Here is a 27,942-nt window from a genome sequence, read left to right as displayed (position 1 = left end):
GCCAGTAGCCTTATTGAGGCGCGAAGATAGTATTTTGAACATTCTCCGCGCCTCTGGGCCCCATTTGAATTTTTATTAAATTAATATTCCAAATTAAAATCATCTTATGGTAGGTACTTGAACCAAGAAAATTTGCGTTTCTTCTAAAATTATTTTGGCATAAAATACTGGTCATAAAATGCACTTATGGATTGGACTAGTTTCTTAGCTATAACTTACAATTTTAACCTTCTTGGGCACGATGGAAAAACTGGTCTTGTCAGTAGCGGTGTCCTTGCAATCTTTGGTTCGAAGTATTCCCACAGCAGAGGTCAGGAATGTGTCCACAAACGAGGTATCGTCCTCTCGGACCGACATCATTTGCCATTGGTCTATAGTCGGATAATCTGCGGAATCGCAAAAGTTAGGAAAAAAAAGGTAATTTTTTTACGAATGAAACGTCACGAAAATGTGGGACGTTTTTATCCAAGAAGAGTGAGAAAGTTTATGAGAGTGAGAAAGTGCGAACGTAGCTTCATGCTACATTCACACATGGCACCGCGAATAAGTAGAAGATCTTCCCTACTAGCGTTGTATCGTGCAGGTTTAAAAATCTAAAGAAGTTTCACTTCTGACATCTGTACTTTGTTGCCATTTTTTTTTATTCATAAAGTACCATCTTAATACAATTTATTTACTTACGCACTAAGAATTTAATAAATATAATAAAATAGTTTAAGGGGCTGTTTCATAATGTACAAGTTTAGTTGAAGTTATAGTAATGTACAAGAATAGGTTACTCGCTACTTAACTATTGAAATGACATCATTTGCGTTTCACACTGTTTAAATAGTGTTATTTAGCAGATAAGCGCCATTTAAATTATTGGATGGATCTAGTAGTAAATAGCTTAGTAAATTGCTGGATATCCTGACAGAATTACAAGCATTTGATTAAATAATGTCAATTAATAAATAATGGTAGGGTAAAGGGGATTCACGTTATTGAAGTTACTTGTGAAGGTTAGATGCTTAAGGCTGGAGATCGAGACAACGGCCTTGAGGAATCGAGCGGAGCTAGGTTACCTCTCTCGCTCAAGATCGCTATAGTTTTAATTCAGAAATAGAAGCATTTTTAATTTATTTCAAATATAATATATTTTTCTTTACAAAATCAACAAAACTATGTCATGTTAAATAGTATTGGTGTCATGTTAAATGGATTCAATTTTGCGCTATTTTGACGATTTCATGGGATAGCCTTAAAAGAAAAAATGATGAAGAGATGGGGGGAACGTGTACAACAATGTAAAAAAACAGAACAATTATAGATAGGCACAACATTACTTAAGACAAAAAATTCTCAAAGCAATATTTTTTAGCTAACTCAAATAGAATACTGTTGAATGTTTTTTTTTTAATCACATTGCATTGAATCATGAAAGAGTGGCAATTTCTTTGTCACATTTTCTAATAAAAGGCTCTACTTTTGCGTTTCCTTTTCAACTCTACATCTACCTCTTGAGCAGGACGTTCAGTTGGTAACTGATACGCCATGCCCATTACAATGCAGTGCCACTCAGGATTCTTGAAAAACCCAAATATTCTGAGCGGTACTATACGCTCGTCACCTTGAGACAAGATTTTAAGTCACATTTGCCCAGTAATTTCACTAGCTACGGCGCTCTTCAGACCGAAACGTTGTGGTACCAATAATATAGCCGGCATCCTGTGCATAGGAGCCTCCCACTGGTAAAACTTCTGTATGCGAACACTTCAGGAGTGTTCTGAACTTCTGGAAAGACCTGGGCTTGTTGGAATCACTGGACAACACTGCACGCAAAAGGACCTAACTGTGTGGTTTAATTGCGGAAACAGGGGCCCCTTTACCATTATATAGCTTACCTTCAGAATTCAGGGCCAAAACATTATTTCTTTCGACACCTAGCAGCATGACTAGAATTTTTTCGGCTTTGAAGAAATTATCACAAGCAAGCTCTTGTTTCAGCTCACTCATTTTGTGGATCAAGATTGGACACATGATCACTATCTGCAGCTGAGCTTTCGCGAGTTTATCCAGCTTATCCTGGGAATCTGCAGACATTAGTTCTTCCGCAGTGATTGGCGTCACCCTGAAAGTATTATTCATATATTATGCATCCTGAAACATATTTCATGCAACGAAATTCCACCGAAGTCCTCCTTTTATATCATTTACAAATATTATAAATATGACCTTACTGTCCTAAATCCTAATGTTGTACAATGCACCATTGCTCTACTTAGCTAAAACTTTCTACAAAAGTAGAATAGCACGAGGAATAAATAAGGATTTAGATTTTTTTTTAAGGATTTTCGCTTTGTTAGGCCAAAGAAGAAAAACTAAGTGAGAAACTTCTTGCGTGCATACATACACGTATGTATGTGTCACCTGATGTTAAGTGATCACCGCCGGCCATATTTTCTTTTAACGTCAGAGGAATGACATGAGCATTGGCGGTCCTTAAGGAAGGTGTACATGCTTTTTTTGGAGTTATCCATGTCTTATTGTTCCGGAACAAGGAAGCTCATTCCACAGCTTCGTTGTGCGTGGAAGTTCCTTGAAAACCGCACTGTAGAGGAACACATCCAGATGGTGGGGATGTCAATCTAATTTGTTCAAACAGCCTTATAAACATGTATTGGTAATAAGACATGAAGACTGTTGTTAGTCTTAACCTAAACATGTTTTATATATAATAAAACATTATGTTTATTAGTTATTATTACCTATAATGGTGCCTGGCTCTTTGGGACATAATCTTGTCAAAGCTCGCAACCAGGTACTTCGACCACATCAAGCTTTCCGGCGAACCAGAACTCCAAACGATTGCTATGTCTTCCATTTCTGTAACAAATTCATTAAAAATTATAAATTATCTTAGCTTTTACTCTTACTAGGCAAGCCCGTGTACGGGAGTCAGGTACTATACAAAGCTTATATTAAAGATTTCTTAGATCATTTACACATCTAGAGAATGACAGATGTGAAAACGTCGAAAAAGATTGTATTTAGACATTAGAACTAACCTCTGTTTTGAGAAATTCACGCACACTAACACAAAGTGTCATACAAAACGCGAGTGTAAGACGTAGCTTGTCACGCACACTAAACTATTATTTCTGGCCTGTTTTCGTCAGTTATCTAACAGCAACTCTATCTAGACAGACGTACAAATTGTCTAAGATAATTTTATTAGACTACACTAGCTGTTTAGCGCGACGCAGTCTGCGTGGATGGCATAATGCAGCAAAAATACTATGCCTGCATCATACGTCCTAATACGCCTTTACGTTGTATCGACCCTTTGTTAATATTGATACATAATATTAATTAAATCTATTCAGTAGTTTTTGCATTTTGCCCGGACATACATTTACATACAGACAATAATTCTGTACAGTATTTTTTAGATTCAGTATTTTGTGTGTGTAAAATGTACTTCTTTGCGATAATATTATGATAATATAATAAAAAGAATTACATACTTAAGGCGACACTTAATGCCAGCGACCTTGAGCGATATGAGCTCACGGCTGCCGGCGCCATCTATGTAACAAAGCCAATATTTTCAAAATTCTTGCGTGGAAAACGTAACATTTTAACAGGTGCAAACAGTTTATATGCATACTTATATTGATTACTAATCTGAATAAATGTTCCTACACAAAAAAGTACAAGCTATAAGAATAACTTTTGTGAGAGTAGTACTAAACAAATGCGTGATGCCGAGAAAAACTTGTTTAACCGCAAAGTAGATCAAAATAGCTTTGGGGTGTTAACTATAACCAACAGCAAACATTAGCAACCTACAAATAAGACTTAAGAGTATGTGTAACATGGATAAAGTAGTGTTCATAGCTCCAAATTGCCAATGGTGAGAAGTAATTATGGAAAACAGAAAATAGCCTTTGAGGGAGTTCAGATATATAACAACCTGCCCTCAGAAATAAGAAATGCCAAAACATTGACTTCTTTTAAAGCGAGCCTTCAAAGACATACTCAATAATTATGAAATGTTTCAATAACATATGTAGGTTGTTTTATGTCTTATCTGTTTGCCTAACATTGTATTGCATTCTGTACCTACCAAAATCATTGTTGTTAAGTACCTACTTTAATTGTTAAAATATTAATTTCTCATGTAAGTGACAAAAGGTCTTAATGAGAATAAAGTTATTTAAACCTAAATTCTATATTTTCACCTCAAAACTTGTCTAAAAACACCTTCTTTGAGTGTTTTCTGCTTACCCTTCGCCTTAAGTATAATTCAAACTATTTTGCTTATAGGATATACTGTGCTCTTTTTTAATAATTTACAATCACTTCTTCAACTAACACCCGATACGTTGCACTAACACAAGTGTAATGCAATTGATATCATAAAGATAATCTCATCAACATCTCAATAATATGTCTAATGGTGAAAGGAAGTATTGTGTGATGATAATCAATGCATAAACGGTGTCGTTCACTCTGGTATCTTGAGGCGGGTCATTGACAGGATCAAAGTTCACATTTCAAGTTACAATGCATCATAAAACTAAAGACATAAACATTGTTATATATAACAGGTATATAGGCCCCGAAAGTATAGTATAGATAGTAGTACAGTTAAAATGATCACCAAAATAATTGTAAGTCCTACGACAACTACTAAATATAACTTGTAAACAATTTCCTAGTTTTGTTTAGTTTAAGTAAAGTTTTTTTTTGGAACGAAGTTCCTTACGGCAGGCTTGGAGGGGATAGGGATTTTGCTGCGCGACCGAACTGAAAAAAATGTGATAGTAAAACCGTAAGAAAAATCCGTGGAAAAAAGTGCGTGGAAAAGTGCGTGGAATAAAACCGTTAAATGAGACGTGCGCAGGCGCGACAGTCGCATACACAAGCGAGTAGTGTATAATACCTTTCTCTTTGTCCCTCTTTTTGTCGATTCTACATTAGCCGAAGGAACTTCGTTCCTACCTGGTGTCCCACGACACCACATCTTTTTTTATCATTTATTGCTTAAATACAATACAATAAAATTTCTACATCTAAAATAATATATATAATAAATATCTATATTAGTCTACACATAAATATGTTTCTCGTTCTAAATATGTTCTTTTTTGGTAAGCTTGTATATTTTCCTTTCATTTTGTAAATTATCTGGCAGTTACTGTATAAAAATTGAATTTTATACTAAAATTATAGACGTCGATTCTGGTACAAATTAAATTTATAAATTTAATCTCAGAAGATTTGAAAAACGACATCTAAAGTCAATATCTTATTATGCAACTGTAAAGTAGATCTAGTCACAATCTCATCCTGAGAGTTGAACAAGCCATACCAAGATTTACGATAGATGCGTGACTCGGACGGTTGGCTCAGATCGAGTCCCGTATCATCCATAAACTTTGGTACAAATTAAATTTATCTACATTATATTCGTGTTTCATTATAAATAGATTACAATTACAAAACAATAATATTACGCTGATGGTATGGGCTTAATAAACCGCCTATATCTTACTCTTTAAGATACGGACGCCACCCTGATGCTTGGAACAATCAGCAAGCGATCGTAATATAAATGTAAATGCATTATGGCCGACGTAAATTGCATTTAATTGATTTCAAGTGGCATTAAAGATGAAGGGTTGGACAAGAGCTCAATGATCAGGACTCAGGTTGCCAGACATTCAGCATGTGGCAGTTCATCATAAGAATCGGCCGATTGAGATAATATAATTTAATTATCTGCTTACTTCTTCTTATTTATATTCATAAATAGTTTTTTTTTTATGATAATAAGGGACGAGACGAGCAAGACGTTCAGCTGATGGTAATTGATACGCCCTGCCCATTACGATGCAGTGCCGCTCAGGATTCTTGAAAAACTCAAAAATTCTGAGCGGCACTACAATTGCACTCGTCACCTTGAGACATAAGATGTTAAGTCTCATTTGCCCAGTAATTTCACTAGCTACGACGCCCTTCAGACCGAAACGCAGTAATGCTTACACATTACTGCTTCGCGGCAGAAATAGGCGCCGTTGTGGTACCCATAATCTAGCCGGCATCCTGTGCAAAGGAGCCTCCCACTGGTTAAATAGTTTATCCTTACTGATTTTTACGTCGCTTATTTAAGTTATAATTGATTTATAAATTACTAAATGCTCTATAGTCTTTCAAATCTATATCTATCTATCTATGTATATAAAAATTTATTGCTGTTCGTTAGTCTCGCTAAAACTCGAGAACGGCTGAACCGATTTGGCTAATTTTGGACTTGAATTATTTGTGGAAGTCCAGAGAAGGTTTAAAAGGTGAATAAAAATGAAAATGTTCGGAATAAAAAAAAATGTTTTTCAAAAATGTGTCACCCGTCGGTCGTTCAGAAATCAAATTGAAAGAATAGTTTAAAATGAATAACTAATTACAATCTTTGTATCTTTCTAACTTTCTCAGGATGTAAAAAGAAAACTTAATTGTAGCTACCTATAGTTGGTAGATTAACTACAGTTAGTCAGCTAGTATAATATAAAAGAGAATATATGTTTGTATGTTCCCTAATAACTCCTAAACTATTAGACCAATCTCAATGAAATCTTTTGTAATAGATTCGTTGTAGCTCAAGGAAGGTTTACGTATATAGTTTGTCGTGTCACGATCCCACTCACGCACCCATCCACGCATTTACCATATCTCTCGAACCGTTTATTGACAGAACAACGTCTGTCAGGTCAGCTAGTACTGTATGTAATTAAAAACATGCAGATCTTTATACTCGGTTTAATTAGGTAACTATTATACATTCATGTGTGATAATCATAATGTTAACAGGAACAAACATTAACATGTTATGCCTACTCCTCGGCTAAGTCGAGTTAGTAAATCTTTTGTTGGGCGATGTATTTGCTTTGACAACAAGATAAAATGTGTTTCGAATTTCAAAAGGATTGTTAAAAAAATAAGTGGTAAAGGTTACTATAACATAAATTACTTTATTATTGATACCACGCCTTGGGAATGAAGTGACGGCCCTCAAGCATATTTTAATTATTAATTTTACTGTAACGAGAATCCTCCTGAGTTTCTTCCACCCGTTTTCTTCAGGTCTGAGGTATATATTGACAGCGATAGTGTGTGAGCGAGAAACAAATAGAGGCAAAACTACTTACTTTTATAAGTAATTCTCTATCTGCAACTAGTAAGTACACTGTTAAAAGAATATATTATATAATATAGATAATATTGACACACTTTTACACAAATTATCTTGCGCCAAACTAGGCATAGCCTGTAATACAATATACTTACTTATTCATACATAAATATATATAAACTTCCGTGACTCGGAAACAAACATCCATATTCATCATATGAATGTTTGCAATCCCGGTAGGTTTCGAACCCAGGACCAGGATAGAATTAAAGTATAACAAACTATATTGGATTTTATTGAAAGCCAATTTATAAGTATCAAATGTCGTAGCTTTTATTGATTCATTTATCTTTAATGATTGAAGTTAATATTTTATTTATGATAGTTCGCGCCTTGGTCGAGCAATTACCACTTTTTCACCACAGGAATAAAATTCGACTGCTAGTAAGCTAAACAAAATAAATTTTACTTTTCTAATTGTTACTGAGGTTCGGTCTGAAGGGCGCCTTGGCTAGTGAAAGTACTGGGCAAATGACACTTAACATCTTATGTCTTAAGGTGACGAGCGCAATTTTGATGCTGCTCAGAATTTCTGGGTTTTTCAAGAATCAATTGCCATCAGCTGAACGTCCTGCTCGTCTTGTCCCTTATTGACATAAAAAAAAACCTAACCGTCACCATATCCTGAACAGAGAGTATATCACTGACTAACAATATCATACATGACAGTTTCCATCAAAAATATATCTGAATCTATAACAACAATAACCTAAAAACATAATTTTAAACATCGAACGAAAACATACGTGCGCTGTTAAAGTTTTAATGGCGGTCCATGGCGAAGCATAAACAAGGCATGCTTACAAAATATGCTATGCACCTCGCGCGCCGGAAACACATACGGATTTATACTTACCCACCTCTGCCGCCAAATGAAGACCCGACTAAATGTAATATCCGTTTCCTAAATAGACAAACGTCTATCATCGTCGCCCGGAATAACTAAAGCCGATTATTTTATGGTTTATGCATCGTACATCGTATTCAAAACAATCTATGAAGGCACAGATTTTGTTTTGAAGTTCTTCTGGCGTGATAGGAAAAACTTTATCAGTGTGAATTTTACACCCTGACGTTAGCTGGTCAACTAGACCATTTGTATCATACTTCAGGTACCAAGCCTCTTGTAACTCATATGTCAACTGAATCACAACCAATGGACGAGAATTAAATAAAATTAAATTTTTAAGCAAGTTAAAAAAAAGTAATATCCCTCTGATTGTATAAAAATAATTTTGTGATATTTAATCACATTATTACAAATAATGTGGTATAATAATATTTTTATTGGTTGTATAAATAATTAATACCTTTTCTTACGGACTAGTAAAAAAATAAGGACTTCGTGTCACCTTACATAACAGTGTAGCACCAAAACAAGCCGATTAACGTGTAAATACATAGCCCCACGCACACACTTACACTACTGCAGGCCGATAGGCGGCCATTATGAGAATTGTCATCGTCTGTGACAGATCAGTTTGCGTCTCAATAAAATATTTTAAAAATGCCGTCGTGCATTGTGAAAAAGTGTAAAATCAATAACATAAAAGTATTTGTGGATATATGATTATTTAAGGGAGAAATATGTAATTGTGTAACTAGTATGCCCCGTAACCGCACACACACTAGCACTACACTAACGGTGCTTCACTTGCCAATATCACGGCGCGGAGTCCTTCTATTTTTACTAGTCCGTGACCTTCTCTATTACAATATTGTTTTGTTCTACAAACGTAAAAAAGCACAAGGAATCATTTTTGTAAGGATTTTTGTTTTATTATTGCGAAGAAGAATAACTTCTTGCGTGCGTACCAAAGTACACACAAACATTTTTTTATAAAATTGAACTATATTCGTATGGTATGTGTTTTATTGTTGTATTTCCTGCTTTTTGCATTTCAATAAACGAACTATCGAACGGTTGATTTGTTGTTATTCCATTCGTCACTTCCGGGACAGGCAAAGGTCGGGGACCATGCAGCCTAACGTTCTGGTTGATATCTTTATTAAGTTTATATATGGGATGAAAGATTAACGTTTTCGACACTTATATTGATTTGGAAATCAAGATTAGCATACTGAAATTCAGTTTCAGGATCGAATCACGGATTACTTAAAATCTAGATTCGAAAGTTAATCGGTCTCTACCGCATATTGAAAGGGGCTGTTAGTCAAATTAACCAAAATTCAAAATATTTTTTGAACATAGGATTATTAAATATGTTTCCGATTTTGCATTATTGAACTAAATTACTTAGAAGAAATCAAACAAAATCATATATTAATATAATTGTCAATAAAAATATCATCTAATTCTAAATATATTATTATCATTGTTTAATTAATAGTCAATGTATTTCATCCTCATTTGTTATATTTGCAAGTAATTATGTTATGTCAATGTCAAAATGCTATCATAGATATACCTAGTATGCTCACATAATATATCTTGACATAGAGTAATAGCGCATGCAAACGAATTCATCATTATCTTTTTTTTTTAAATCGGTCGAAGATATCTGCTTAGTTCACTTTCAACACAGCATTTAATTGAGGAAATAGTATCTCATAATTATTGTTATTATTATTGAAGTTCGTTAAGTATTTTAGTCGAATGCATTACCATAACGATCTTTTGCTTTCAACATTGTAAGTTTCGATAAATATTCATTGATTTGTAGAAAGTGAAGCGTTGGTTTGAAGAACATTTTCACGTGTTGTAAACCTATGGTTCGCCGCTTTTTAACCTAAACCGCCTCTTTGATGTGCCGAGTGAAATATCGCAGTTTCCTGTAACAGCTTACAGTATGTCAGGTGCTTTTTGATGTATTATTGGATGTTTCAAAATAATAGGTCACGTGGGGAGATGTAGAGCGACTTGTTTACTTTCTTTGTGCTTTTAAAAGTAGAACAATTGCCGGAAGTGGGTACCTACTGTTCTAAAATAAGTACCTCGATTGATATGCGATCAACATAATTCGTGATTCGATAAGTAGCAGCCCATAGCTCGTATATAAATGGGAATGTAAGTTTGTTTGTTTCGATTTAGTGGTTTGATTTTGATGAAATTTAGCACAGAGATTTGCAGATAGCAGAGAGAAATTGGAAAAGGACATAGGCTACTTTTTATTGCGAAAAAATATATGGAGGGGTTGAAATAGGTAATTGAAGTTTGTATGAAAGTTCGTCACTATCGAAGATGTCATCATAAAACTTTGTATTTATGCATTTGATAAGAAGTAATTTATAAGTATTTGTTCGAGTATTTTTGAAATTTAGACCTATATAGGGAAGAAATAGGACATTAAAGTTCGCAGGGAAATACTATTAAGAAAGAGCGCTGTCAGCAGCGGGCAGAGCAGTTTGTATATGTATAATTGCAAAGTATCCCAAAAAATTAAAAAAAATCTTCCCAAAGTAACTATTCCACAAGGTCTCAGGTAAAAGCAAGTAATTCATAAAGTAAAGACAACTACGATTAGGTTATTTTTCATCTATATCGAAGACAAAATTTCTTTATTTGTTTAATAAAGTATCCAATAGTTTACTACTGACGTGGCAAGCTTGATGATTTGAATTTTTAACTGGTTTACGCTTAGTACATAGATAACGATTATTTGGTTTTGTTACTTAGTGATTTACATTCATTAAGATTTTTTTGAATTAACCGGCTTAAAACGGTGTGTTTCATCGCCGAAGCATTCGTCGGAGCACACACGTTTAGTGATATTTTTGATATAATAAAAAACCAACAGACGTCTCTTACGTTGCGTGTCTTTTGAAATTAACCGGTCAGTAATGGTTAAGAAATAGCTGCCATAACGTTTTCATTTACCAGTGGGAGGCTCCTTTGCACAGGATGCCGGCTAGTATATGTGTGTGGTACACTGACGTGTGACTGTGATACAAACGGCACGTTCTGCCGTGAAGCAGTAATGTGTAAGCATTATTGTGTTTCGGTCTGAAGGGCGCCGTAGCTAGTTAAATTACGGGGCAAAAGAGACTTAATATCTTATGTCTCAAGGTGAGTAGCGCAATCGTGGTGTCGCTCAGAATTTTTGGGTTTTTCAAGAATCCTGAATGGCACTGCATTGTAATGGGCAGGGCGTATCAATCACCATCAGCTGAACGTTCAGCTTGTCTCATCCCTTATTGTAAAAAATATAATCCCAAAGAAAAGATAACTGTTTAATTGAAGCGGTTCCAAGCCTTTATCTTATATTTGTTTAACAATGTTGTAGAATGTATTATCAACGTCATCATCATCAACCGGAAGACGTCCCCCAAAAATTTCCACGACGGTCGGTCCTGCGCTGCCCTCATCCAACGTATACCGGCGATTATGACCAGATCGTCGGTCCTTCCGGTACGTGGTCGCCATTCGAGGACTTTACTGCCCCAATCTGTCCGTCATACTATGTGCCCTGCCCACTGTCACTTCAGTTTCGCAATCATTTGGGCTAAGTCAGTAACATTGGTTGGCTACGGATCACCTCATTTCTGATTCGATCTCGCAGGGAAACTCCGAGCATAGCCCTCTCCATTCCCCTCTGAGTGACAATGAAGAACGTATACAACGATTGAATTTATTAATTAATGTTTCAGTTTAACTTACTGCCCTCTAACACACTAAATGAAATTTAGTTTAGTTGATAGAGTTCGTAGAGTCACTCAACGTTAAAAGCCTATGCGAGTTAGTTAGTTAGTTCAAGCCATTATCTGTGCACCTACGTTAGCAGTATCAAGCACTAAACACATATAACTTTAGTTCTATGAAACATTATAGTCTTAATAATGAAATAGACCATCCATGTTTTTTGGACGACCCGAAGGTGAACCTCTTTCAGTGACTTTCTATGGTTTCCGCGAGATATCATATCCTATCTACAGATAGCTAAACCGCTTCTGTCTATGATTAGCTGTCAATAATCTGAAACTGTCCCAATATACTCGATAAGTCATTCTTATCGTCTTTTATTGGGACGAGTGAGTTGCAATTTCCATACAAACTCCTATCGCTGGTAAGCTATACGTCATCCCATTGACAGACAGCGTATACGGATAAGGTGAGTTACAGTCGATAAGTTTGTTGAGACAAAAAAGTCAATGATAGTTACGATTTTTATCTCAAGTAAACACACCGTCACAACCGGAGATAGACTGAATTGGGAACGGCCGTCAGAGAGTTTAATAAGTAAGTAAGTTTTGATCATGTATGTATGTGTGTTTATTATATAATAGATTACTTGGAAAATAATATTTACGTCTTCTACGGTGGTAATGTAAAAAATAAGAACACTTTTGACATTCATAAATCATAAGTGTCATTTTATTGAACTACATAAATATAGTGATTTTGATTTAATTTGATTTGACTAGATAACTATCTATAGATATAGATAGGCTATCAAAAATAATTATCGGAACCGGATAGGTAGATCCAGAGATCAGTTCGATCAAACAAACAAAGTAATAAGTAACTGTAATCAAAGTACCTAGGTAATCAATATTTTTCTTGCAGAATTCGGTGAGTCAACATCTCCTGAGGATGCCTCGCGTAGCGGCGGAACACGTATAGAGTTAGTTAAAGACAAATCTTAGCAGAATTTACATTCATGAAAATTCATAGCGTTTGGTTTATAATGAATTTCTGCAAAATAACTCCTTATTCAAGAAATTTTCTATTATACTTGCAACCTTAGATCATTTATACAAGGTATATACATTATTTTTAGAGTCAGACCGTTTCTTGGACATTGCAACATTACTTTATTATTCTAAAATAAAAGAAGTTTTCTTAAATAAACGTAGGCTAAGTTACTCCTTATTACATCAGCTACCAGCCAATAAAAGTCCCGTCAAAACCGATCCTGCCATTTCAAAGATTAGGCGGAACAAACAGGCAGACAGACAGACAAAAATTCTAAAAAAAATGTTATTTTGGTGTATATACATTCATATACATGTAGAAAAAACGGTTATTTCAAAGTTACAAACAGACACTACAATTTTTTTTACATGCAGGGGCGTGCATTCCATATATGCCAATAGGCATAGCCTACCTACCATATTTAGAGTCTAAATAATATACCTACACTAGATTCCAAGATAATTCAGATAAATTTAGTTCTTTTATTCTATAATCGAACTTCTATTGAACACCCAACCAGTAAGTTTTTCGGTACGCGATATACTAAATACTCACAGTAAGCAGTTCCGATAATGCTTACAAAATTTATTTGTCAGGGTAATACGACCATAGTAAAAAATATACAATTACTATGTATATCGTTGTTATTTTTTTTTTTTTTTTTTATGGAATAGGAGGACAAACGAGCGTACGGGTGTTAAGTGATCACCGCCGCCCACACTCTCCTGCAACACCAGAGGATTCACAAGAGCGTTGCCGGCCTTTAAGGAAGGTGACCATCTTAAGTATGACCATCGCAATTAGACATCTTTAACACATTCCATGCTTATGAATTATATGTATAGAAGATATTCCTTAATCCACGAAAATAATGCGTCAGTTAGCTTCTTATTAATATAAACAATGGTTTCTTGTAACGAGAAGTGAGTTAGCAATCTGTATGTACATGATTCACGAAGTTAAAATTAACTGTTCGTCCTTTTTCAGTGCAGTCTGTTTGGGGTTATTAAAACATTTTTCATGCCTCTACATCGTAATTTGTCAGCGTAACAGTAATAGCTCGTAAAATCAGTTCTCAATACACTTTATGTTTGAATAAAAATTTATTTGAACAGCAACAGTTTACCAGTGGGAGGCTCCTTTGCACAGGATGCCGGCTAGATTATGCGTACCACAACGGCGACTATTTCTGCCGTGAAGGAGTAATGTGTAATCGTTAATGTGTTTCAGTCTGAGGGGCACCCCGTAGCTAGTTTAATTACTGGGCAAATGAGACTTAACATCTTATGTCTCAAGGTGACGAGCGCAATTGTAGTGCCACTCAGAATTTTTGGGTTTTTTAAGAATCTTGAGCGGCACTGCATTGTAATGGGTAGGGTGTATCAATTACCATCCGCTGAACGTCCTGCTCGTCTCGTCCCTTATTTTCATAAAAAAAATCAGTTCTCAATACATTTATGTTTGAATAAAAATTTATTTGAACAGCAACAGGTGAAATTGCGGTATACAAATTAATTTGTACGTAAATCTATGTAATCCACGCCTCACGGGTTACGTCTCAGTGCTCTTACCAACTAAGACAAACGCCCGCCGAAAAATTTATACCAGACGAAAAAATACTAGTTATAGGTACCTATTGCAATTATATATTCAAAAATATTCTGATTTCCTTGTACCCGTTCTTCCCAGATCCGAGGCTTATCTTTATATTAAAAATTATTTTGCATTAATTAGACAACCTTTTTTATAATAATAATGAAATGATAAATTGAAAATGCTGTACTGCAGCGGGGGCAAATAGTTATAATCCATATCTGTCATGATTTAACGAACTCTAACTCTATCGTGAACTTCTTTTAAAAATCGAACGATCTTTTTCTGCGAAACATGGCAACCAATGAGGTAACTTAGCAAAGGTTTTATTTAAATTTCGTACTGGCTGAACAGAAAGTGTGTCAAAACAAAAAAAAATAACTCTTTAACGCGGCAATAATTATTGTTGTTCGTTGTTCGTCATTGATTCTGGATAGTAATTATTGTATTTGTTAAAATGAGTTCAAGTAAAGACAATGAGTGTAATGAACTTAATTAATTGATGGCTTACGTATGTTTTTTTATGACAAAATGGGACAAGACGAGCTCGACGTTCGGCTGATGGTGATACGCCCTGCCCATTACAATGCAGTGTAGCTTAGGATTCTTGTAAAATGCAAAAATTCTGAGTGGCACTACAGTGCGCTCGTCTTCTTGAGACATAAGATATTAAATCTTGATACATACATATATACATACATAAGATCACGCCTCTTTCCCGTAGGGGTAGGCAGAGGCCACTGCTTTCCACTTGCTACGATCCTTACATACTTCTTTCGCTTCGTCCACTTTCATTATTCCTTTCATACATGCTCTCCGGTTAAGGGTACTCTTGACCTGGCCTTTTTTCAAGACGTCCCTGATTTGATCTTGAAACGTCCGCCTAGGTCTACCCCTTCCAACACTTTCATTCACACTGGCCTTATACACTTTCTTCGTCAATCGTTCTTCATTCATTCTCTCGACGTGTCCAAACCATTTCAGCATAGTAAGTCTTGATTGCCTAGTAATTTCTTTAGCTACGTCGCCCTTCTGACCGTAACACAATAATGTTTACACATTATTGCTTCACGGCAGAAAAAGGGCGCCGTTAACCATAACGGCGAGATATTTTATGGGTACCAACCCATAATCTAGCCCACATCCTGTGCAAAAGAGTCTCCCACTTACGTTTGTCTTACTTATTTACATGTTCCATCAATTCCTCTTTTGCTGGCCGTTGCAGTAAAGTACTATACTTGTGTTACCTACACAAGTATAGTACATTACCATTACATTACATTATTGTGTTACCTACACAAGTATAGTACATTACCATTACATTACATTATTGTGTTACCTACACAAGTATAGTACATTACCATTACATTACATTATTGTGTTACCTACACAAGTATAGTACATTACCATTACATTACATTATTGTGTTACCTACACTAAATAAATATTAGGGACCTTTCAGATTTCTTTTCAAAAAAATTATATTATTTTTTAATGTATTTATAAATTAAATACAAAAATTAACATGAAACATTTCCAAATCTGTCGCAAAATAATCACTGCGTGCGACGCGTCGCATCTCCAAAGGCCGGTTTAACAATTTAATAAAACCGACGTTTAATAAATTATAGACTTAAGTAATTATAATTACGATGTCTAGTCGACCACTTGTTTATATAAATCTAGACTGAATTTAAATTATTCCCATACTTATATGTATGTTGTGCTAATGTGGCGCCCCAAGTGATGACGCCTCTAACATATTAATTAATGCTATTTAGCGCGCGCAAACAGAAATCAATTCCCCGAGCCCTTGATAAGGAGTCGATGTCCTTTGTCTGTCTGTCTATAAAATAATATGGACATTTAACGATCTGATAATGTTGTTTGTTCTCTGTGATAGCTTTGTTTAGCATATAATTGATATTCCAGACAACTTTATTTTGACTTCAGAAGTTATAAATTTATTTTAAAATATTCTACTAATTTACTATTATTGTAATATATTTATTCAAATTTAAATATTTTTCTTCAAAATTGGATTTAAAATCACTTATTGAACGTCAAAAACTACCACCCACCCGAAATAGTATTCTTAGAATTGAGAAGAACCGTCGCAAGAAACTCTTATTATTTTGATTAATAATTACGAGCTTTACTGTTTATATATAAAAGGCTATAAATATTTCAAAGGCAACAAAATTAAAAAAATAAACACAGAGAAAAACTACCTCGCAAATTAAAAAGTTACATAGCTCTAGGGTATTTCAATATTGATTTTTTTTTTGTTTTATTGTAAACGGACACCTCGATAAGGTTGCGTTGAAACACACAAACGTGTGAAAAACTTATATATACTAACTAGCTAACCCAGCAAACGTCGTATTGCCATATAACAAATTAAAAAAATCAATTCTCAATACATTTATGTTTGTCATGTCAAATTAAACCTTAGTTTTAGAACAGAAGGTCAATCAATGGGTTTAAATTATTTAGGTAAGTTATTAAGTTATAGATACGAATCTAACATATATGCTTACGTTATTAATGACAAAGATCTAATAGTTACTTATAAGTAAGAAAAAAGTTTTAAAATTATGCAAATAAATTAAAAAATCAAATTTTGATGCAACCGATTCTCAGACCAAAATTGTCAAAAAAATATTTGGGGGTGGGTATGAAAAATTGATAGTAGCCAATTCTCAGACCTACTGAAAATAACAATAATAATATTGACACACTTTTTACACAAATTATCTTGCCCCAAGTTAAGCATATAAAGTATACCCTGTGTTATGGGTTACAAGACAATGATATATTTAATACAATATACTTACTTAAACATACATAAAGTCATATAAACATACATAAATACATTTAAACATCCATGACTCGGAAACAAACATCCATATTCATCATATAAATGCTTGCACCTACTGGGATTCGAACCCGGGACCTCTAGCTTAGTAGGTAGGATCGCTAACCACTCGGTAAAAATCAGTAAAGCCGTTTCAGAGGAGTAAGATAACTAACATTGTGATACAAGAATTTTATATATATATATATATAAGATTATTATTAATTTCTTCTTAGTTTCATATCGAGTCAGATTCATAAAATAAATGTAAAAATCATTTCTTATTATCATTATTTGAAAGAACATCTAATTTTCTCTTAAAAAGAATATAGAAAATACGAAAAAGCAGTAAAGATTTTATGATCTTGTATAGATACTTAATATTTTAATGTCATTGATTTTATGTTCACCTTTCGTCCAACTTTCAAGAACAATAATTTTGTACAGTAAAAATAAATTATTTTGAAACCTACTGCTTGGTACCAAAAAGCAGCCCTATTCAATGCTGAGAGAACAAAATATTATGCAGAGACACATTTACATTCCCACAATGAGTACATTACTGGAGACGCTTCTGTGCATGTAAAGTATCATCATGTATATTCTGTTGCTCTCGCCAACCTGCATAACTAATGCGTTAACTAGAGGTTAAAATTGAAGAGTTGCAAAAACGGCCCTTATTTGAAGCTATAAGGAACTATAATCTTGCGAAATCGGTACTCACTATTCAACGACTAACCACTGCACTTCCTGACATTCAGTTTGAGATATTACTTATTGGTGGTTGTACCTACTAGGACATACATTTAACGAACTGTGTCCTTTGTCAAATTAAACCTTAGTTTTAGAACAGAAGGTCAATCAATGGGTTTAAATTATTTAGGTAAGTTATTAAGTTATAGATACGAATCTAACATATATGCTTACGTTATTAATGACAAAGATCTAATAGTTACTTATAAGTAAGAAAAAAGTTTTAAAATTATGCAAATAAATTAAAAAATCAATAATTAAAACTTACTGGAATGAACATCCGCCATTTTTCTTCAGTTTAAATTGAATATTATCGCAACAAATACGCACTGTTTTCAACCTGACATTGCACTGAAATTCATTTACTCAACGCTGCGAATATTACAGCTTGAGGGACCTCGATGAGGGTTTAATGCAATATGTTGCGAGACGTGTGTTGTAGACAGCAAAGTCGCGACAAATCGGCAAGCGCTCGGCGGCGTCAGTATGCGCGTACGCACTCCGCATACTAAAAGCACACGCAAGCTCCGCGCGACAATAATAATCGCGATACCATCTCTGTCCCCTAATCTCAGACAAACATATTTGGGTCCATATGTCAATATTCAATTCGCTATCGATTGCCAAATAAACGGACTTAACACATCTGATTTGATTTTAAATCGACCAAAAGATTATAGCTGTATCAATAACGAGTGGCGACCCGTGACTTTTGCCTGACTATCGTTTCGGAATCGAATTCTGCTCACATCTTACCAACCGGAATATACAAACAAAAAAGATGAAAAAAGTGTGTGTGTGTACTTTTTATTTATGAAAATACGGGACGAGACGAGCAGGACGTTCAGCTAATGGTAATTGATACGCCCTGCTCATTACAATGCACTGCCGCTCCGGATTCTTGAAAAACCTAAAAATTCTGAACGGCACTACAGTTTCACTCGTGTCCTTGAGACATAAGATGTTAAGTCTCATTTGCCCAGTAATTTCACTAGCTACGGTGCCATTCAGACCGAAACACTGCTTCACGGCAGATATAGGCGCCGTTGTTGTACCCATAATCTAGCCGGCATCCTATGCAAAGGAGCCTCCCACTGGTAAGATAATATTGCACTCAAATGTTGATCTTAACAGCTGTTTATTGGGTAACAATATTTGATGCTTTCCTTAAAGTTTTATTTATTTATGATAACGTTTCTTGATTACATTTTTATGGTCCGGCAAATGAGACTTAACATCTTATGTCTCAAGGTGACGAGCGTAATTGTAGTGCCACTCAGCATTTTTGGGTTTTTTGAGAATCCTGAGTTGCAGTGCATTGTAATGGGCAGAATTACCATCAGCTGAACGTCCTGCACGTTTCGTCCCTTATTTTCATAACTAATTCTAGTAGGCTTCATAAGATACATAATAGCTTTAAAGGTAAATGTATACACTTTATTATAGATATAAAGTCCCAGCCACTGTTCAGGCATTATCTATAAATAAATTTAAATGTTTTATAAAAAAAATGGTGGTCGTAAATCCTATAACTCCACTGCTGAATATATAAATGATCGGACAGCCTGGGACTAGATTGTGATTATTTTATAGCGATAGAAATGATTGTACAATATTGTATATTTTTATTGAAAAGAGCTCAAAAAAAGAATGCTGGGAGAGTTTCTTGCGCCGCTTCTTCTCTCTCAGAGCGCCATTTGTTTCCGAAGCGGTAGTAGTATCTAGTAGTTATTAGAAATGACATCAAAAAGAATTCTAAAGGAATTCAATTTTGAGAAATAAATGCCTTTTATGCCTTTTAAAAAAAATATTATCGGGCTGATCGTAAGATTTTTGTTAGAATTATGAAATAGATAAAGCTTTCTCTTATATTTAGGGAAGCGTAAGTTGATAGTATATTATTGAGGTCAGAAGGCACGGGTGCAATGCTCTTTGATAATATAACTTATTATTATTTATGACTGTCTGATAAAGTCTTCACCTATATACTGTCATTATATTATAAATCAATATTGGAATGACATCATCCAACTTGATAATATGATACTTCGGACACTACTATGGAAATTATGCATTATAAAATTTCGTTTTGCTGCTATTAAAATAAGTGTTGTTTATTTTTAACAGTGGAAGGCTCCTTTGCACAGGATGCCGGCTAGATTATGGGTACCACAACGGCGCCTATTTCTGCCGTTAAGCAGTAATGTGTGAATATTATTATGTTTCCGTCTGACGGGCCCGTAGCTAGTGGAATTACTGAGCAAATAATACTTAACATCTTATGTCTCAAGATGACGAGCGCAGTAGTACTGCCGCTCCGAATTTTTGGGGTTTTTAAGAATACTGAGCGGCACTTCATTGTAATGGACGGGGCGTATCAATTACCTTCAGCCGAACGTCCTGCTCCCGTCCCTTATTTTTCAAATCATCAATTATTTATACTTCATAAAATATCAAATTATTTCTACATCGTATTTTTGTAATAGTTCTTATGTTGTCCTATTAAAATAAAAAAATGTTTTTATGTGATATTTGCATGTTTGCCTATTCAATAACACTTAGATTTTGATTTATTTATGATGATATTATTAATTGATATTATTTAGTTATTATTATGTTGACGATGCTAATAAATAAAAATCAAATATGCTTATATGAAGACAATTTTTGACCAAATTTCACTTTCGAAAATCGAGATAAACTGTTACCCTAAACCTCTGTTATGCCAAACCCACCCACATCCACTTCGTTACCCCAGATTACCCGTAAATTATTTTTTCTTTCATTTTAGTTATATTGGCTTCCTTTTCCAATGGGTTTCATCCTACTATAATTATTTTTTGGTTCCAAAATTATTGACCCTGGTCTATTTAGCACACTTGCCGTTCCGCTATCAGACCGCGACTGATATGTATATAGAGTAGTGTTTCCACAGGGGGGCAATTTGATAGTTAAGGGGGGGGGGGCAATTTAAAAATGGACTCGACACGACTTTAACCCTTTCGTTTTGGGTTATTTAAATGCAATGCTAGATATCGATGACTGTTTTAACAAAAAAGGCAAATTCCAAGAATGTGCAAGAAAACTTTTACTACCCTTTCTATATTCATTTTTAGCTGAATTTAGATTTAGTGCTGTAAATTATTTACTGACAAACAAATAAATCGACTTGATATAACACAACCCGGAGACTTGAAATTAAAGCTAAGTAAATTAGAACCTAATATAAGATCTCTGTGCAGCAAGCATCAAGCGCAAGAATCAATTACTAATAACAAACACTAAATGAATTAAGAAAAATCACTGTTAAAATTATGTTGAATTTCAGTTTTTTATTATATGTTTTGAAATTTTACTAACGATGTTTTGATAAAAATGTTATAGTGATTTCTTCCTAAAACTTTTATACATTTATATTTCTTAAGGGAACAAAACAATTTTTAAAATGTTAAAAATAATTTATGGGGGGGCATTTTTTTTTAGAAATGGTAATGTGGGGCGTGGCCTCAAAAAGGTTGGCAAGCACTGGTATAGAGCGTTATTGTAATGTATATATAATATTATGTGGGCGATGAGTAAAATTCCTACCTTTAAAAGAGAAGTTTCTTGGTCGTCTCCTCCTGACTTCATCTTCGTGACTGTTGATCCTCGGCGGCGGCATCTTGGGCATCTCACTTGGGACAGCCGTCACTTCACCGACACCACTCCCCTCGGTGGCCAGATATCCTCCAACTGAGTGCCGTCTCCTGCCTTGGAGAGGTATTGTGTAGAACACTTCTTCATGCTCTTTCGTGCCTTCCGATGTTACCAAAGTCGTGCTTATTTTCCCCTTTCTGTTAAAATTACAAACTTTATCAAAATCATAGCTTTTTCGTTTGATAAGTTTATAATATTGCTTATGTCGTGTTTATAATAAACTTATAACATACATACCGGAGGTAACATATTATTAATAATACAGTTTTACCACGACCAGTGGGAGGCTCCTTTGCACAGGAAGCCGGCTAGATTATGGGTACCACAACGGCGCCTATTTCTGCTGTGAAGGAGTAATGTGTAAACATTACAGTGTTTCGGTCTGAAGGGCGCCATAGCTAGTGAAATTACTGGGCAAAAGAGACACCTTATGTCTCAAGGTGACGAGCGCAATTGTAGTGCCGCTTAGAATTATTGGGTTTTTGAAGAATCCTGAGCGGCACTGCATTGTAATGGGTAGGGTTTTACAATTACCACCAGCTGAATGTCCTACTCGTCTCGTCCCTTATTTTCATTAAAAAAAAAAAAACAAAATAAATAAATAAAATAAAAATAAAAATAAGATAAGCAGTTAAAAAATGTTTGCTATTAGGATAGATATGTTTGCATCCAATTAACATGAATTATTTGATTCTGCAAATAAAAATAAGTGTAATAAATATAATATAATATTATATATAAATATATTTTTCTATCCTCAATCACTGTTGTTTTGGCTTTACGGTACCTATATCCATGTATACATAAAATAAAATCGTAATGGCACCAAAAATGAAAATATATAAAAAAAACAAAATCAAAAATATTTTATTTCGTAGATAATAGTTTTTTATGCAACTGTTGTGTAATAAGGGGTATTAAAACACGAATGTGGATTTACTATTATCACACGAGGCGAAGCCTCACATGAGCGTTTTAATACCTAATTATCAACAGTTGCATACAAGACTTTATCTACACCCAGAATATATATCCTCTAAAAGATTCTGGAACATTTAGCTTACTGCTAGCATTAAAACACCAGTCCTAGTAGTAACCTAATATCATTCATTACTGATTATATACAAATAAACTACCTAAGTATTAATGAAAAAAATATCTATTTAAGTAGTAATTTACATTTAGTATAGTGCAATAAATAAAATTCACTCGAATATAATGTTCTTTTACAGCGTTTAAAATAAATCCCTCATTTTTTGTAAGCAAAACAATAAAAATATCGAAGTAAAATGGCGGGGATTCGAATAACCTACGTTTTTTTTACGGCGCGCGACGTTCTGGTAGTGTGGAACGCGCGTAAACGAAAATGTTCTTCTCATCGAGCAAGAAGAATGTGGCTGTCTGTTGAAACTCTTTGCGCATGAAGGGATAAAAAAAAACATAGGAGTGTTGGGAGTATTGTTATGAAATTCAGTATAACATTACAACACTCTTTTGGATGATGTTATGGTTATTAGAACATTGGGTGTTTTAATGTTGGCAATAAGCTAACTGTTTCAGAATCTTTTATAGAGGATTTAAAGCATAGTTGTAGATAAATTACATTACATTACACTTGAAATATGTCATTTGTTTATACAGCTCATTCGGAAGGCAGATAAGAGAAGAACGAGCAAGAAACTCTAAGGTTGCTCTTTTCAAAACAGAATGGTATAACAAGTTCTTATTTTCAATTAAATTTACAAATCATATAAATTACAATATAATAAGCAAAGTGATGCAATAACGTCAAATACTAAAAATAGTGTTGTGTATGCACGCAAGATGTTATACTTCTTTGGCCTAACGAAGCAAAAATCATTAAAATTATTTATTCCTCGTGCTATTCTACGTTTTAAGAATGAACAATTTTGTAAAAATCTTGCAAAGATCGCTTTGACAATTTTTTTTTTTTTCTTCTTTTGGCAAACTTTGACAATTAATTATTAAATAATGAATACGGCTGTATGGGCTTGAACCCTTTGCTCGTCCTAATAATGCACAAAGAAACCAAAAAAAAAAACGAATTACGCAAACGTCAGAAAATTTTAGGAACCAACTCTAACCTAACCTAACTTATATGCACGCAAGAAGTTATACTTATTTAGCCTAACGAAGCAAAAATCATTAAAATGATTTATTCCTCGTGCTATTCTACGTTTTAAGAATGAACAATTTTGTAAAAATCTTGCAAAGATGGCTTTGACAATTAATTATTAAATAATGAATACGGCTGTATGGGCTTGAACCATTTGCTCGTCCTAATAATGGACGAAGAAACCAAAAAAAAATTACGAATTACGCAAACGTCAGAAAATTTTAGGAACCAACTCTAACCTAACCTAACTTGTATGCACGCAAGAAGTTATACTTATTTGGCCTAACGAAGCAAAAATCATTAAAATGCTTTATTCCTCGTGCTATTCTACGTTTTAAGAATGAACAATTTTGTAAAAATCTTGCAAAGATGGCTTTGACAGTTAATTATTAAATAATGAATACGGCTGTATGGGTTTGAACCCTTTGCTCGTCCTAATAATTGACGAAGAAACCAAAAAAAATTAACGAATGACGCAAACGTCAGAAAATTTTAGGAACCAACTTCAACCTAACCTAACCACAAAAGTAACTTGTGTGTTACAGTGTAGCGCGCGTATCTTAAAATCCACTTTCATAAATGATGAGCTGATCAGAATGATGAGATTTCATAACGCGCCTAAAGAAATATAATTTCAAAAATGTAAATTAATAAGTAAAAACACAAGAGTTATTCAGTACATATATATAGTACAAAACAGTAGATGGATCTACCCACACATATCATAAATATATAAAAACAATGAAGTATTTACGAAAAAACTAAAGAATAAATTTAATAATAATTTTGCATTTAAATATTAACAAAAGTTTGAGACAACATATAATAGGCTACATTTTATGATATACAGTTCACAAAGATAACGTCGCAGGCAGCAATAAAATATGAAATTAAGTGGTTCTTACTTAATTCTCGGAGAAGTGAATGTATGCCTCATATCACCGGGCGCACAATCCCCCGGTCTGGGTTGCCCTTTAAGAAATCCTTCCGCCTTTTCTGGTTCTTTCGCAGACAGGGTCCTTAACAACGCTCTGAACTCTTTCCTTCGCGGACTTTCAGGCTCCTTTCTCCGTGGCGAACTCAGAGGTCGCGACCCATCAGCCCAGGATCTTGCTGGTGCTGAGCGCGAAAATTGCTCAGCAGCACTTCCTTGGGTTGGGTTATCAGTGACATCTTTATCCGGAAACGCGAAATACGATGGATTATCTGAAACAAATGTTAAATTTACAAAGAAATTTTTAATCCACAATGAGATCTGTAAAGCGTATTTAGACTTTGCTCAGACTTTACTCACGTAAAACTTAGCTTAGCTTAGTATAATCTTTGATATTATTTTTGTCGTCATATGACAGCTAAAATTATACTGAGAACGAAGACAAACCAATACAAAAGCCAAGTTCACATTTTATCTTTGTCTGAGAAATGTTTAAGCACGCTCTTTAAAACTCAACGTTAAAGTCAGTTTAAACGCACCAACTGTCATGGCGGTTTGTGGAGTCGGGCAGTGGGCATCGACGATTGGCACCAACTGTGCCTTGAGGGAATTATTCAATAAACGACAATCGACTAACGGCTCTCCATTACGTACAGTGCGGGTAAGAACAACCTACTTTTGTGAGCCGGAAAATACAAATTGGAACCAATCTTCATCACCGTATTGTAACACAGCTTTGTTCTTACTCACGATGATTTAGATAGATAAGAATATAAGGACATGTCCAAGTTACGCCATTCTAAGTGAGATAACTTCTATAAGCATTCATGAGATAATGTATTATGTATGTAATAAGTTCCCATTTTATTTATATTACTTATATTATACGCACTGATAAGTTAAAGATTGGTAAAGGAACGGGACTATTAATTCGCTATCTGTATTCTGTACTAATATTATTAAGAGGCAAAGTTTTTTTATAACAATAAGGGACGAGACGAGCAGGACGTTAAGCTGATGGTAATTGATACGCCCTGCCCATTACAATGCAGCGCCTCTCATAATTCTTGAAAAACCCAAAAAAATTTAAGCGGCATTACAATTGCACATAAGATGTTAAGTCTCATTTGCCCTGTAATTACACTAGCTACGGCGCCCTTCAGACCGAAACACAATAATACTTACTCATTACTGCTTCACGGCAGAAAAAGTCGCCGTTTTGGTACCCATAATCTAGCCAGCATCCTGTGCCCAAAGTAGTCCCCCCACTGGTAAAGTTTTACCCCCTTATTCATAATAGTATGCTAACTTAAAGCATTGCTAATTCTCACTCTGTTCTTCTATTGACCTAAGTCAGAATGAGAAAAAACACTCCTTAGCGGCTGTTTTAAGTTACCGGACCATTATGAATAAGGGGGTTAGTTTACCAGGTTGTAGAGGGTGGTCTCTGGATCGACTGGAATATTCTGTTACCAGTAGAAAGCCACATTATTTTGAAGCGTCATAGGCTTTATATTAAGTCGAAAAATGAAAAGAGTTATTCGTAGTAATCGGATTTGCAAAGTCAGTCAGAGAAAATCTGTTACAAACTCTGCCTTAACGATGAGAGATATATGATCGTACTGTATAAGTATATACATTTGGCAGCAATTGGAAAACCAACTGATATTGGTGAAGACGGACGAAGTCACTATAGCTAGTATATAATAATAATTTAACAATAAACGCGTCTTATCAGTCAGTCAACAACAAAAAAGCATAGATCTTTGGTCATTAAAAATGCCTCAACAAATCGAGTCTTTATTTTAAATGTATTGTTGTCACTGTCTTCGTAACTGTGCATAAAAGAGACAAAAACTGCTTGATCACGGATAACGTATTCATTTGGATTCTGGAATTTTAAATTTGGAAAACCTTATTGGAGACCTACTGGAATTATTTTGAACTACTTATTATATGCTTAGATCTTTAAAACTACGCAACGGATTTTGATGCGGTTTTTTTTTACTAGATAGAACTATTCAAAAGGAAGGTTTATATATATAATTCATGCATAATATTGCAGAGAAACAATGATAGAGGTTTCTAATGTTACCACGCAAATAAACACATTTTTGGCTGTTATATTGCAAACACTGTAACGGAACCCTACGAGATAGATGAAAATGGTTTAAGGTGAGGGTTAACAGAAAACATACAAACAAGGTGTTTTTAGACAAGTTTTGTGGTGAAAATATAGGATTTGGAGCTAAGAATACTACTTTATCCTGTTACACATACCCTTAAGTCTTACTTGTAGGTTGCTAATGCTTATTGTTGGTTAAAGTTGGCACTCCAGAGCTATTATGAACTACAAGTTTTCCTTGCGGTTAAACAAGTTTTTTCTCGGCATCATGCATTTGTTTATTTTACTTTTTTATGTAGGTACATTTATTCAGATTAGTAATCAATTATGAGGATTGTAAGCAATTAAGCAGTTTGCGCCTGTTAAAATGTTACATTTTCGACCCAACAATTTTGAAAATATTGGCCTTGTTACATAGGAGCCGTGAACTCATATCGCTCAAGGTCGCCGGCATTTAGTGTCGCCTTAATACAGTATTTTACACCTTAAAAAGGTCTAAAAAAAGAGATGGTACCTATAAGTCCATCTCTTAGGAATAACCCACAACAACCATGTTTTTTTTGTCCTTAACTTTTAACGAGAAATTATGGCTTATTTACGAAGCGATTTCAAGCAATACAACATTAACCCATATCCAATTAAGTACATTAAATACATTGTTTATTTAATATAGATCAAAATGCTTTTTACAGAATGCAATTTAAATGAATAAACTCGAAGATATTTCAGATTTAAAATGCATGTTGTGACATAATTAACAGAATCACTCGGATATATTTACGTTATATTTATTTACATTTTACTATTGACAGAACGGAGTCTGTTCGGCTAGCTAGTAGTCGAATAAAACTCAACTTAACATCTGGGTCCTTGAAAATTCCAGGGATTCGAACCTGCAACCCGTTGCTCTATAGTGACTTAGGTAAAACAGATAAACATCGGGCTTGTCACTTTAAAATT

The 27,942-nt window shown here is 34.5% G+C and overlaps 1 protein-coding gene across 5 annotated transcripts in view; it reads right to left on the bottom strand.

Annotated features, from left to right (window-relative positions):
- The window catches only part of LOC126965378 (phosphoinositide 3-kinase adapter protein 1), a 66,331-nt gene that overhangs the window by 13,464 nt on the left and 24,925 nt on the right, over positions 1–27,942 (bottom strand). For 3 of the 5 annotated variants that reach the window (XM_050808933.1, XM_050808932.1, XM_050808930.1), the window contains exons 2-6: positions 24,829–25,129; positions 21,679–21,923; positions 2,748–2,865; positions 1,884–2,110; positions 220–386 (exon numbers count right to left, since the gene is read on the bottom strand). In XM_050808933.1, coding sequence (XP_050664890.1) covers positions 220–386; positions 1,884–2,110; positions 2,748–2,865; positions 21,679–21,923; positions 24,829–25,129 — 1,058 coding nt within the window. Of the gene's footprint in view, positions 1–219; positions 387–1,883; positions 2,111–2,747; positions 2,866–18,358; positions 18,585–21,678; positions 21,924–24,828; positions 25,130–25,396; positions 25,480–27,942 lie in introns of those variants that run through there. The other 2 variants (XM_050808931.1, XM_050808934.1) reach the window with 2 other exon arrangements.

The sequence above is a fragment of the Leptidea sinapis genome, chromosome 7 (assembly GCF_905404315.1).
Source record: "Leptidea sinapis chromosome 7, ilLepSina1.1, whole genome shotgun sequence".
NCBI lineage: Eukaryota > Metazoa > Arthropoda > Insecta > Lepidoptera > Pieridae > Leptidea > Leptidea sinapis.
This window is presented reverse-complemented; position numbering and strand designations above follow the sequence as displayed.